Source organism: Eriocheir sinensis, chromosome 37, assembly GCF_024679095.1.
Source record: "Eriocheir sinensis breed Jianghai 21 chromosome 37, ASM2467909v1, whole genome shotgun sequence".
In the NCBI taxonomy this organism is placed as follows: domain Eukaryota; kingdom Metazoa; phylum Arthropoda; class Malacostraca; order Decapoda; family Varunidae; genus Eriocheir; species Eriocheir sinensis.
This window is the reverse complement of record NC_066545.1, coordinates 15,890,326-15,903,048: the sequence shown is the minus strand read 5'-3', so window position 1 is coordinate 15,903,048 and position 12,723 is coordinate 15,890,326. Positions and strand designations below refer to the sequence as shown.

The 12,723-nt window shown below is 47.3% G+C and overlaps 2 protein-coding genes across 2 annotated transcripts in view; both read left to right on the top strand.

Annotated features, from left to right (window-relative positions):
* Nucleotides 1-8,971, top strand: part of LOC127008470 (uncharacterized) — a 31,282-nt gene extending 22,311 nt beyond the window's left edge. Inside the window, exons 27-38 of the mRNA XM_050880616.1 lie at nt 357-455; nt 1,576-1,737; nt 2,498-2,650; nt 2,830-2,940; nt 3,288-3,397; nt 3,660-3,756; nt 5,008-5,170; nt 5,517-5,623; nt 6,302-6,425; nt 7,195-7,344; nt 7,640-7,779; nt 8,691-8,971. Of these exons, the coding sequence (XP_050736573.1) occupies nt 357-455; nt 1,576-1,737; nt 2,498-2,650; nt 2,830-2,940; nt 3,288-3,397; nt 3,660-3,756; nt 5,008-5,170; nt 5,517-5,623; nt 6,302-6,425; nt 7,195-7,344; nt 7,640-7,779; nt 8,691-8,762 (1,488 nt within the window). The 3' untranslated portion in view covers nt 8,763-8,971. The remainder of the gene's footprint in view (nt 1-356; nt 456-1,575; nt 1,738-2,497; nt 2,651-2,829; nt 2,941-3,287; nt 3,398-3,659; nt 3,757-5,007; nt 5,171-5,516; nt 5,624-6,301; nt 6,426-7,194; nt 7,345-7,639; nt 7,780-8,690) is intronic.
* A 2,984-nt stretch (nt 8,972-11,955) lies between these two features.
* The window catches only part of LOC127008385 (prostaglandin E2 receptor EP4 subtype-like), a 132,353-nt gene continuing 131,585 nt past the window's right edge, over nt 11,956-12,723 (top strand). Inside the window, exon 1 of the mRNA XM_050880399.1 lies at nt 11,956-12,723. This exon is cut by the window's right edge and continues 716 nt beyond it. The gene's annotated coding sequence lies outside the window, so the exon portion shown is untranslated.

Sequence of the window (12,723 nt, the reverse complement as noted above, 5' to 3'; positions counted from 1 at the left end):
AGCTCTCCTTTCCTTCTATCCCATTTACTTGTTATTCCTTCTCATCCCTTTCCCTTCCTCTTCACTTCTCTTTCCACCGTCTATCTCCTGTCCAGCTCTCCATTCCTTCAATCCCATCTACTTAATATTCCTACTTATACTAATACCTTCTCTTCCTTCTCATCACTTTCCCTTCCTCTTTACCCATCGTTCTCACTATCGCCCTTTCCTTTTCCAGTCCTCTTCCCGAATCTCCTCTGTCTACCTTCTGTCTGGAAAATGTCGCTCAGTATCAATGGGTCGGCCACTAACATCACAATCACTGTAACTTTTCCTCTCTCCCTCCCCTTCCTCGTCCTCCTCCTCGTCCTCCTCAGCTTGCCGGGGTTGTGACGCCTAACGATGAGAACTGTCACCTTAACGAAGACGGAGAGTACACGGCCTACGCCCAGTTCGACTACCCCTCTATCAATCAGGTACGGTCCAGGTGTACTTCTCCTGTTCCTCGTCCTCCTCCTCCTTCATCCACTACAACTACTGTCATCATCATCATCATCATCTTCTATCTTTCACTACCACTCCTCTCTCCATCACCACCATCACCACTAACCACCTCTAACCATCTTCATCACACATCCCCAAGATCGCGAAGAAGAGAGGTAGAGCAAAGTACTTTCCCAATATCCCACCGCTGCCACCAGTCTATCACTACCACTCCTCTTTCCACCACCACCACCACCACTAACCACCTCTAACCATCTTCATCACACATCCCCAAGGTCGCGAAGAAGAGAGGTAGAGCAAAGTACTTTCCCAATATCCCACCGCTGCCACCAGTCTATCACTACCACTCCTCTCTCCACCACCACCACCACCACTAACCACCTCTAACCATCTTCATCACACATCCCCAAGGTCGCAAAGAAGAGAGGTAGAGCAAAGTACTTTCCCAATATCCCACCGCTGCCACCAGTCTATCACTACCACTTCTCTTTCCACCACCACCACCACCACTAACCACCTCTAACCATCGTCATCACACATCCCCAAGGTCGCAAAGAAGAGAGGTAGAGCAAAGTACTTTCCCAATATCCCACCGCTGCCACCAGTCTATCACTACCACTCCTCTCTCCACCACCACCACCACTAACCACCTCTAACCATCTTCATCACACATCCCCAAGGTCGCAAAGAAGAGAGGTAGAGCAAAGTACTTTCCCAATATCCCACCGCTGCCACCAGTCTATCACTACCACTCCTCTCTCCACCACCACCATCACCACCACTAACCACCTCTAACCACCCTCACCACACGTCCCCAAGGTCGCGAAAAAGAGAGGTAGAGCAAAGTACTTTCCCAATATCCCACCGCTGCCACCAGTCTATCACTACCACTACCCTTTCCACCACCACCACCACCACCACTAACCACCTCTAACCATCTTCATCACACATCCCCAAGGTCGCAAAGAAGAGAGGTAGAGCAAAGTACTTTCCCAATATCCCACCGCTGCCACCAGTCTATCACTACCACTACCCTTTCCACCACCACCACCACCACCACCACCACTAACCACCCTCACCACACGTCCCCAGATCAACAAGGTCGCCAAGGAGAGGGGCATCAACGTGATCTTCGCTGTTCTGTCCCACCGAGAACTCTACGAAGGTCTCTCCAAACGCATCGAGACCTCCTCATTTGGCATGCTCGAGAAAGGTTCTATCAACGTGGTCGACCTCATCCAGAAGCAATACGAGGTGAGGAAGGAGAGATATAGATGAACGGAAGGGAGGGAGGGAGTTGAAGGGAATGCGGTCAACGTAAGGGATGAAATAAAGGATGTAGATGGATAAGCATGATAAGGAAATAGGGAGGAGAAGGGGGAGAGATGGGGAGGTAAGGGGGGGGTAGAAGGAGAGAGGTGAGAGCAGAGAAAGTCAGGTGTAGAGGGGCATGGGGAGGTTTGGGGAAAGAAGGGGAGGTAAGGGAATGAGGCTGTCTGAAGGGAGGGGTCAGAGGTCAGAGTCAAGGGAGGCCGGGAAATGGGGGCAGACAAGTTTTGGAAGATTTAAGGCAGATTAACTGTTCTCTCTCTCTCTCTCTCTCTCTCTCTCTCTCTCTCTCTCTCTCTCTCTCTCTCTCTCTCTCTCTCTCTCTCTCTCTCTCTCTCTCTCTCTCTCTCTCTCTCTCATTATTTTACCTTCCTCTCTCTTCTCCCCTTATTCCTCTTACTTCTCCTCTTCCTCCTCTTTTTCATCCTTTCTATTCATCCAATCTATTAATTCTCTCTCTCTCTCTCTCTCTCTCTCTCTCTCTCTCTCTCTCTCTCTCTCTCTCTCTCTCTCTCTCTCTCTCTCTCTCTCTCTCTTTTCGCTCCTTCTCCCATTCTTCCTCCCTCCTTTCTTTTTTTTCTCCTCCTTCCTCTTATCCACTTATTAACCCTCTCCTGTTCCCCCTAATCTTTTCCTTTTTCTCTCTTCTATCTTTCTTTATTCTCTCTTCTATCTCTTGACTCAGAGCATCTCCAGCGAGGTGACTCTGAGTGACAACAGCACCGACGACCTGACCATCGCCTACAGTTCGGCGTGCAGCGGCAGCGAGATCACGAAGACCAACAAGTGCGGCCACATCAAGGAGAACGACACGGTTACCTTCACGCTGGAGGTCACGGTAAGAACGCCCTCAGTCACCCTTCATCAATAACGGGGGATGGACGGGTGATTGCATGCAGTCCCTTCCTCTCTGTGTCTCTCCCTCTCTACTTCCCTTCCCCAGGTTGTAAGTGGCGCGGGCGAATTTAATTTATAGTGGCGCCGCGATGTATGACTCTCGCTGTGTCGCTCTTCCAGGTCAACAGGTGCCCGGCGGACGGCAAGGGATCGATCGTGGAGGTGAAGACGCTGGAGGACAAAGTGATCCTGGACATCGAGTTCCTCTGCTCCTGTGACTGTCCTATCGATGTGAGTGTCTGTGTCTGTCTGTCTGTCTGTGGTGAAGTGCTTGGCGGCATCAATAAGGTAGTGAGGAAGATTAGTGTAGAGTGGAGTAGGTCACCATCCAGTATAGGGAGAGAAGGAAGGAAGGGAAAGAAAGGAAGGGAGGGAAAGAAAGGAGGGGAGGGAAAAAAAGGAAGGAAGGGAAAGAAAGGAAGGGAGAGAAAGGAAGGAAGGGAAAGAAAGAAAGGAAGGGAAAGAAAGGAAGGAAGGGAAAGCAAGGAAGGAGAGAGAAAAGAAATACACCATAGGAGAAAAGAAAAACAGAAAATCCACCATTGCCACATCTATATTCTCGCTCCACCTACACACAGCGCAACATCTCAAAGTGCAGCAGTCACGGGCGCCAGGTCTGCGGTGTGTGTTCCTGCTTCGAGGGCTACAGCGGGAAGAAATGTCAGTGTACCGCCGACGGGGACTTCAGGTGTGTGTGGAAGGTGTGGGGCAGGCTTGGATTTGGGTTCAGATGAGTTCAAAGTCCACCTTATTAACTCTACCTACTCTACTGTATATAATATTAATGATGGTGATAATATTAAAACTCGAATTTATCCCTATTTCCATATCTTAAATCATTTGTATTGTATTCATTGTAGTTCCATCATATCATTTGTACTCTTCTAGCTCAAACTTACTGAAATGAACATAACGATCAACTCAAGTCATCCCTGTTTTGTTTGCGGCAGCGATGACGAGAACAAGCGGTGCAAGGCTAACGTGGATGACGAGCGGGTCTGCAGCGGGAGGGGAACCTGCAAGTGTGGGGAGTGCATCTGTTACGAGGTGGGCACACACACACACACACACACACACACACACACACACACACACACACACACACTCATCTGTTACGAGGTGGGCACTGTCACACACACACTCACTCGCACACACGAAAACAAATACAGTCGCCCCTCAAATAGTACAGTTTTCAATAGTTCGGTTTCGGTTCTGTAAGGATTGTCATGGAAGATCTTTTTAGGATTTTTAGTTTTCCTGCTCGTCGGGAAATTCAAAATTCCGGAAAAAAATCTTCTATGAAAATCCACATAAAACCGAAACCGTACTATTTGAGGGATGACTGTACACTAGTTCCAGGTGGTTCATTGCGACAACCCACTTATTTTTACTAGAGCGAAACCAAATTGTGGAGTCCGTTTTGGCGTTGGTTCCTGCGGGTCCATTTCTCCCCTCTGCTCCGCCACACAGTCCCAACACCTATTTTTTCCTCTCATATTTTTATTTTTTTATTTTTTACAACAAAGGAGACAGCTCAAGGGCACACAAAAAGTAAACAATGATAAAAAAAAAAAAGCCCGCTACTCGCTGCTCCTATGATGTTACCTATAGCTTACATATGAGAGGAGGAGATAGGTGTTGGGATTGTGTGGCAGAGCAGAGGGGAGGAAAGGACCCGTGGGAGCCTACGCCAGACCGGCCTCAACATATCTGGAAGACTATAGAGTGAAACCAGGTTGGCGAGATGGGTTTGGTGTTAGCTCGCGTGGGTCCTTTCCTCTCCTCACTCTACCACACTGCCCCAACGTCTACTTCTCCCTTGTATACTCGTATGTTAGGTATAGGTGACATATGAGAACAACAACAACAACAATAAATATAACAAAAACATGACGCCAACGATCCTCTGTCCTGTTCAATCACCAGTGACAAACAATAATAAATGTTCGTGATGGGCACATGGCACCCTTCAGCAAAACATCAGTGCCTCATTCTCAAGTGGTGTACTATAACAGGTGTTGGGACCCTCGCGAGACAACGCCAAATCGATCTCGCCATCCTGGAGTCACTATTTTCCTATCCACTTCCGTTCCTATCTATCCATTTTTCCCACTATCTACCCACTGACGTTCCCTACTTACACACCTTTCGTTCCTACTTACCCCCTCTTCCTTCCTTTCTACTAACCCCCTTTTCTTGACGATGATGATGGTGATGATAATGACGGGGATAATGCATGCAAACAACAGATGATGCTGAGGCTGGTGCTGATGATGATGATGTTAACCGAACCCCCAGAACGTGACCGGCGACTTCTGCCAGTGTGACGGACGGCTGTGCTCACTCGCGAAGGGTCCAGCGTGCTCCAACAACGGGGTGTGTGAATGTGACAAGTGCAAGTGTAACCCAGGATACACAGGTGCCTTCTGCGACTGTCTCAGCGAGGCGTGCATACAGCCAGGTAAGGATCAGGATGGGAGAGAACAAAGGGAACAGGTGGGAGAGGAAAAGAAATGGAAGGAGGAAGAGGAATGGGAGACAAATGGAAAGTGGGTAGGTTAGTGCTGATAGAGTGTGTGAGCTGTGTGTGTTGGTGTGGGTGGGGAGGGGGGGGGTTGATGAGTGAGTGAGTGTGTGAGGGAGAGAGAGACGGAGGGATTGTAGGAGTGGATGAGTGCGTGAGTGATTGAGTGAGTGAGTGCATGAGTGAATGAGAGCAGAATGTGTGGGTTGGTGAGTGAATGAGTGCGTGCGTGAGTGAGTGCGAGAGTGTGTGGGCTGTTGATGAGTAATTCGGTTCTTTCCAGGGTCTGACAAGGTGTGTTCCGGCCATGGCACGTGTGATTGTGACAAGTGTCGGTGTGACTCGCAGGGGAACGAAACTTACACCGGGAAATACTGCGAGGACTGCCTGGTGAGTGGCCCTGGACACACACACGCACACACACACGCAAGCACGCACACCCTACCCCCTTCCATACACACACGCACACAAACACGCAAGCACACCCTTTCTTCCCCCCTTCCACACACACACACACACACACACACACACACACACACACACACACACACACACACACACACAAACACGCAAGCACACCCTTCCCTCCCCCCTTCCACACACAAAGTCTTGAAAGTCTTACAAAACAACATCCAAGAAGGGTAACGAGATAACAACAGCAACATGAGGTATCAAGGAGAGGGTGTTCTGAGAGAGAGAGAGAGAGAGTTCAAAGCACCTCCATTCCTCTCGCGAAGGAGATAAAATACACCTTCACTAGTGCTTTGGGTGACTGTACCGAGGAAGACACAGACACAGGGACAGCCACAGGACAGAGGACACGAGACAACACGGACAGGACACAGGACAAACACACAGAACTCAGACATAGGACACAGAATGCAGAACGCAGAACACTCACACAGGACAGAGGACACAAGACAACACAGACAGGACACAGGACAAACACGCAGAACTCAGACATAGGACACAGAATGCAGAACGCAGAACACTCACACAGGACAGAGGACACATAAAACAGGACACAGCCAGACAGAGGACTGATCTCGTCCCTGTGTTGCCTTTCAGCGGTGCGGGACGGGCAAGTGCAATCAGTTCAGGGACTGTGTGCAGTGCATCCACTTCGGCAACGGCCCCCGCAAGCAGAACTGCAACACCTGCGAGAAATCCGAGCCCGTGGAGAGTCTGGACGGTGAGCGGCGGAGAAACGCTAGATCGGACTCTTATATGACTCTTCTTTCTTTCTTTTTTGTTGTCATCATACATGTTTGCCTTCCTGCTTCCTCGCTCTCCTTTCTTTCTCTCCTTTCTTTCTTGTATGGACTCGTAAGTGGCTCTTACTTCTTCTCTGTCTCTTATACTGCGATTATACAACATGTTTCTCTGTTATTATAATCCGCGGTGTTCCCCTTGTCCATCGTAAGCGCCGTGGAGTAATGTAAACGCGGCTGGCTGTGTCCGTAGAGTTTACAGCGTCACTGTCCGGGCGAGTCTAGGCCCTTAACACACTCTCTGTCTTGTAAGCATTGGACAGTTGGTGGTTTTCTGGTGGGGGTATTGCTGATGATTCCCGCTCAGTCTGTTGGTGCTAAATGTGACACGAGATTTCCTGAGACTTTGTTGGGATCATATTCTTCAACATTTCGGAGTCCAAGCACATATATTTGACAAGGCTTTCGCAGGCGTTTTGGGCATTTCCAGGGGTAGTTTAATGACCCTGGTGGTAGTCTGGCCCTTCTTCTGTGCCATGAACGTGAAAAAAACACTCATAAAAATACGATTGATCTCCTTGTCGGCCTTTGGAAACAGTTGATGTAGACCTTTCTTGTTGAACTAAACGAAAACTTATTTTTTTCTGTGTAACCAAAATTGTGGCATAGCTCCCGACAGCATCCATCATCCTCTTCTTAGCCTTAGCCACCTCCACCTCCTCCTCCTCCTCACGCTCCCCACCCTTCCAGAGATGATGTACACGGGCGCCAGGCTCTGTAACTTCGAGGACGAGGACGGCTGCATCGTCAACTTCACGTATCGCTACCTTGAGAACCAGAACAAGGAGGAGGTGTTTGTACAGAACGAGAGGCAATGCTCCCCGCCGCCGCCAATCCTCCGTGAGTTCTCCTTCATTTAACTTTGATCTTACTTCTCTCCCTTTCCTTTGCTTCCCTCTTATTTTCCTACTTTCATTCTTTTTTTCCATCTCCTCTTTCTCTCCCTATACCTCACCCCCTATTCTTTCCTCCCAAGTCACACGCTCCCCAACCCAGTCTTTTTTCTCTTATTTTGTCTTTCTTTTCTCTCTCCTTTTCTTTTTATACTCCCTTCACTCTCTTCCCTTCTCTTCCCCTCTCACGCACTTCCCCGCCTTACACCCATCTTCATCCCCCCTTTCTCGCCCTTCTTCAGCCATCGTTTTCGCCCTCATCGGCACCATCGTGGCCATCGGGATCCTGACTCTCATCATTTGGAAGATCTTCACGACCATCCACGACCGGAGGGAATACAAGAAGTTCGAGAGTGAGAGCAGAAACGCGCAGTTCAGTTCGGTAAGTAATTGTGTTCGATGGGGGATTTCTTTCTCCTTCAGATCATATTTTTAAAACTTTCATAGGAGTTTTTTTAGTCATTTCCAGGGGTAGTTTTATGACCCTGGTGGTAGTTTGACCCTTCTTCTGTACCATGAACCTAAAATACCCCGAGCTCATATATTTGACAAGGCTTTCGTAAGAGGTTTTTTTAGGCATTTCCAGGGGTAGTTTTATGACCCTAGTGGTAGTCTGACCCTTTTTCCGTGCCGTGAACCTAAAATACCAGTCACAAGAACCCGAGCTCACCTATTTGACAAGGCTTTCGTAGGAGTTTTTTCAGGCAATTCCAGGGGTTGTTTTATGACCCCTGGTGGTAGTTTGACCCTTCTTCCGTGCCGTGAACCTCAAATACCCGGAGCTAATCTATTTGGCAAGGCTTTCGTAGGAGTTTTTTCAAGCATTTCCAGGGGTAGTTTTATGACCCTGGTGGTAGTCTGACCCTTCTTCTGTACCGTGAACCTAAAATACCCCGAGCTCATCTATTTGATAAGGCTTTCGTAGGAGTTTTTTTCAGGCATTTTCAGGGGTAGTTTTATGACCCTGGTGGTAGTTTGACCCTTCTTCCGTATCCTGAACCTAAAATACCAGGCACAAGAACCCGAGCTCACCTATTTGACAAGGCTTTCGTAGGAGTTTTTATAGGCATTTCCAGAGGTAGCTTTGACCCTTCTTCTGTACCCTGAACCTAAAAAAACAGTCATTGGAACCTAATTGATCTCCTTTTTTGGCCTAAATATGATATAGTTTCTGTGAGGGAAGGGAGCGTCTGACAATACCTTTACTCTTTTGTTTAATCACTCGCACCCACATCCCGTTTTCTTTTTGTTATTCCCTTACGCTCACACCCCGTTTTCTTCTCTCTTCGGCAGGAGGAGAACCCGCTGTACAGGAGTGCGGCGACCACCGTGGAGAACCCAGTCTTCGCCCGGCAGGCCAACTAGCACACACACACACACACACACACACACACACACACACACACACACACACACACACACACACACACACATACATATTCTGCCTTCCTCCCTTTCTCTCCTTCCTTCCTTCCTTCCTTTCTTTTTTTTTCTTCTTTCCTTCTCTCTCTCTCCTACCTATCCCATTATCCTTACACACACACACACACACACACACACACACACACACACACGAAACATAGGAATTACCGTGTTGCTTAAGCCTGGAGTCGAGGTCTTCTTAGTCATTATTCTGTTTAAAGTCATCATTATTGTTTTAGTGATTACCAGATGTGGAAAAAACATTATACCTTTGTATTGTAACCCGTGGCCCTTGTCGGCTTGTGAAGTCCTGAGGATCCGCGTGTGATGTTATGTTAGTCAATGGGCGTACTGTTCGTCCATCCTCCACTCTTCAGTTTCCCATTTTCTATATATCGTCACCCTCATAAAATAATCGCTTAAGACATTTTCCATCGATTTTCCAGGTTTTTTGTCTTCATTAATTTTCAACATATGACGTCCATTTTTGTACAGTTACTTTCGTCATTCAGGGTTTGAGTTTTCTAGAATTGGCCTTTTCATTTCTGCCTAAATCTCAAGCCAAATGAGATAATGACGGTTCTTTTCGGATGTCCTGAAGAGCAGAAGGTAATAACTTGGGCGGTTTGTTTACGAAGGTGACGATATGTCTTTCGAATCTTCCTTTTTTATTATTATTATTTCACCTTCGATAGTGTGGTGAGGCGTGATGTGAGTAAAGTTGAGTACACCCTAAAAGGATCTTGTTTTCTTTGTTATACGATTCCTTCAAGGTAGACTGTGGTAAACCGGACGTTGTTGTTATTCAGGAGTGCCTTCCCTATATGATAAGTGAACATATGAACGATTCAGTGACGCACCAACAGTCGCTACGCAGCTGTGAGTACCGGGCAGCGGACAACGTGGCGGGTAAGAGGAAAGCAAAGCGGCGGTAGATTCTAAAAACACAACGATAAGGTCAAAGAGTTCGGGAATTTTTCAACACGACACGAGGGAGACTAATGAAAACGAGTCCAGCTATTTCTATCCCACAGTCTCACTCCCTAACGTAAACACACACACACACACACACACACACACACACACACACACACACAGGCTTTGAATCACCATAAATATAGAAGGACGAAAATTCAAAGTAACTCTTCGTTTAAACAAGAAGAATGAGACAGATGGAGAGAGTGATTGAGTGAGTGCATGCAGGCAGGTAAATATTAGGTCATTAACGCTTGTCAAGGTTAATTAATGCCAGGTGGGGTTACGATGAGGGATGTGCGAGGCTGTCCATGGTAGAAGTAAGAGGAGGAGGAGGAGGAAGAGGAGGAGGAAGGGGAGGAGGAAGAGGAGCCACTGAGAGGAGTAAATGGAAGAGTAAAAGGATGTGAAAGAGGAAGAAGAGGAGAAGTAAGAGGAATAAGGAGAGAGAGAGAGAGAGAGAGAGAGAAAGCATACCCCCCTCCTCCCCCAATCCATGACCATAAAATAAAAAAAGCCCTTCATTGTCTAACACACACACACACACACACACACACACACACACACACACACACACACACACCGAACCGAAACAAAGACAGACAAAAAAAAAAAATACACCCAAATGTGTGTGTGTGTGTGTGTGTGTGTGTGTGTGTGTGTGTGTGTGTTAGAGGAAAACCACTTTCGTTCAGCATAACACAAAGGAACGTCACACACACACACACACACACACACACACACACACACACACACACACACACACACACACACACACAGCAACAATAGACAACAGCAACAACAACAGCAACAACAACAGAGAGAGCGTAATGCGTACTACCAAGAATGAAAGTAGGTTCTCAGGGATGCTTGTATGTAAATATGTATTATGTATGTATGTATGTATGTATGTATGTATGTATGAATGTATAAGGCGGAGACGAGAAAACTGGAACGGAATAAGCGGAGCGGAAGGTATAGATGATAAAGACAGATAAAGAGATAACATTGAGAGAGAGAGTAGCAACAGGAGACAAAGGAATATAAAGAAAAAAACACTCCCGTAATATATTCATGAGTGACAGTTACCCGGTAGTGATAGATAGATAGATAGATAGATAGATGGATAGAGATAGATAGATAGATAGATAGATAGATAGATAGATAGAGATAGATAGATAGATAGATAGACAGAGAGAGAGAGAGAGAGAGAAGTATTGGAGATCTAAACCAGTTTCCACTACACACACACACACACACACACACACACACACACGTACATTACAGCAGCAAAAACGCGGTCATCTGTACTACGTCTTTTCTTCTTTTCTCTTTTCTTCTCTTTTTCCTGTACTTTCCTTTGTTTTTCTCTCTTTCCTCTCTTCTCCTCTTCACTTCTCTTCTTCTTCCTCTCCTCTCTTCTCTTCCCTCATAGCTTAGAAGAAGAAGGAAGAGTCGTGGCATGCAACCGACGTGTGTAACTGGCCAGTGGACTGAGACGGAGGTGGATGAGGTGGAGGAGGAGAAGGAGTCGTAGAAGAAGAAGAAGGAGGAGGAGGAGGAGGAGGAGGGTGCAGGCAGATAGGGGGGGTAGGGGAGAGGTCATAGTGTTGTGGTGTTCCAGGTCCCGGGTCCCAGCTAGCTAGTGTGTTCAGTCAGTGTGGCTCCAACCTTAGCACCGAGAGGTTGGGCGTCGCTCCGTGTCGCGCCGGGCTGACATAGACTCGCACACAGCTGTCGATTCGTGGCTTGGGTCTGTCTTGCGTGCGTGTCCTGCCCCGCGGTGCTCACGAAACCCACGCCCACCCACTCGCATATTCACTAACTCCTGTCGTATAAGTAATAGTTATGGCGTGTTGTCAGTAGTTAGTGGGACATTTGACGGTGCTGGAAAGTGAGGGAAAAAGTTTAACAGAGGACTAGTGACATTCTTATCTACCCTCGTTCTTGTATTCGCTTCCTCATTATAAGGACGAATAGCAGAGTTTGTGGATACTTTCTTCAGACTTAGCGGAACTTTTGACGGTGCTAGAAAGTGAGGGAAAAGTTTAACAGAGAACTAGTGACATTCTTAACCCCGTTCTCGTATTCACTCCCTCATTGTAGGGACGAACAGAAGATTTTGTGGATACTTTCTTCAGACTTTGTGGAACTTTTGACGGTGCTAGAAAGTGAGGGAAAAGTTTATTAGCGGACCTGTGACATTCCTACCCTCGTTCTCGTATTCATTCCCTCATTATAAGGACAGATAAGAGAGCTTTTTGGATACTTTCTGAAGACTTTGTGGAACTTTTGAACGTTGGCAGAGGGCGGCGAGTGAAGAAAAAAGTTTACATTAGCCGACTCGTGGCACGCCCTCTTTCGCTCGCTCGCTCGCTCTCTCATTATAAGGAACAAATAGCAAAGTTTTTCGGTACTTTTTCAAGACTTTATCAAACTTTGTGACCTTGTGGAGAGACGAGGGAGTGAAACAGTATTAGCTTGGTGAGGACTGACAGCTGAAAGGAAGAAAAAAAAAGAAGAAGAAGAAAAAGAAGGTGTTGGTGGTGCTGAAGGTGGTGTTGAGGGTGGTGGTGATGGTGATGACAGCGGTGGTGGTGGGGTGATTCCGTGACTCACCAATCATGCAGAAGAACTCGAACGGGTTTGTATGTGTCTGTGTATGTGTCGTAGTGTTGTAGGTGGTGGTGGTGGTGGTGGTTCAGCGCGACAAAGCAACACAAGAACACACACCGTAACACATGAGACACACATTACAACACACGGAAACACAACTCCCGGCGATGTTGCGTGACTCTGACGTAATATAACAACATATGAGGTATTACCAAACAGGTTCTCCGTCTCGTCTACACGTGTCCTGCTGAAGAGAGCGTCCAGAGAGGGTCCAGATCAGACTCCAAACCTCCAGTGAAGAGTCCAGAGATTG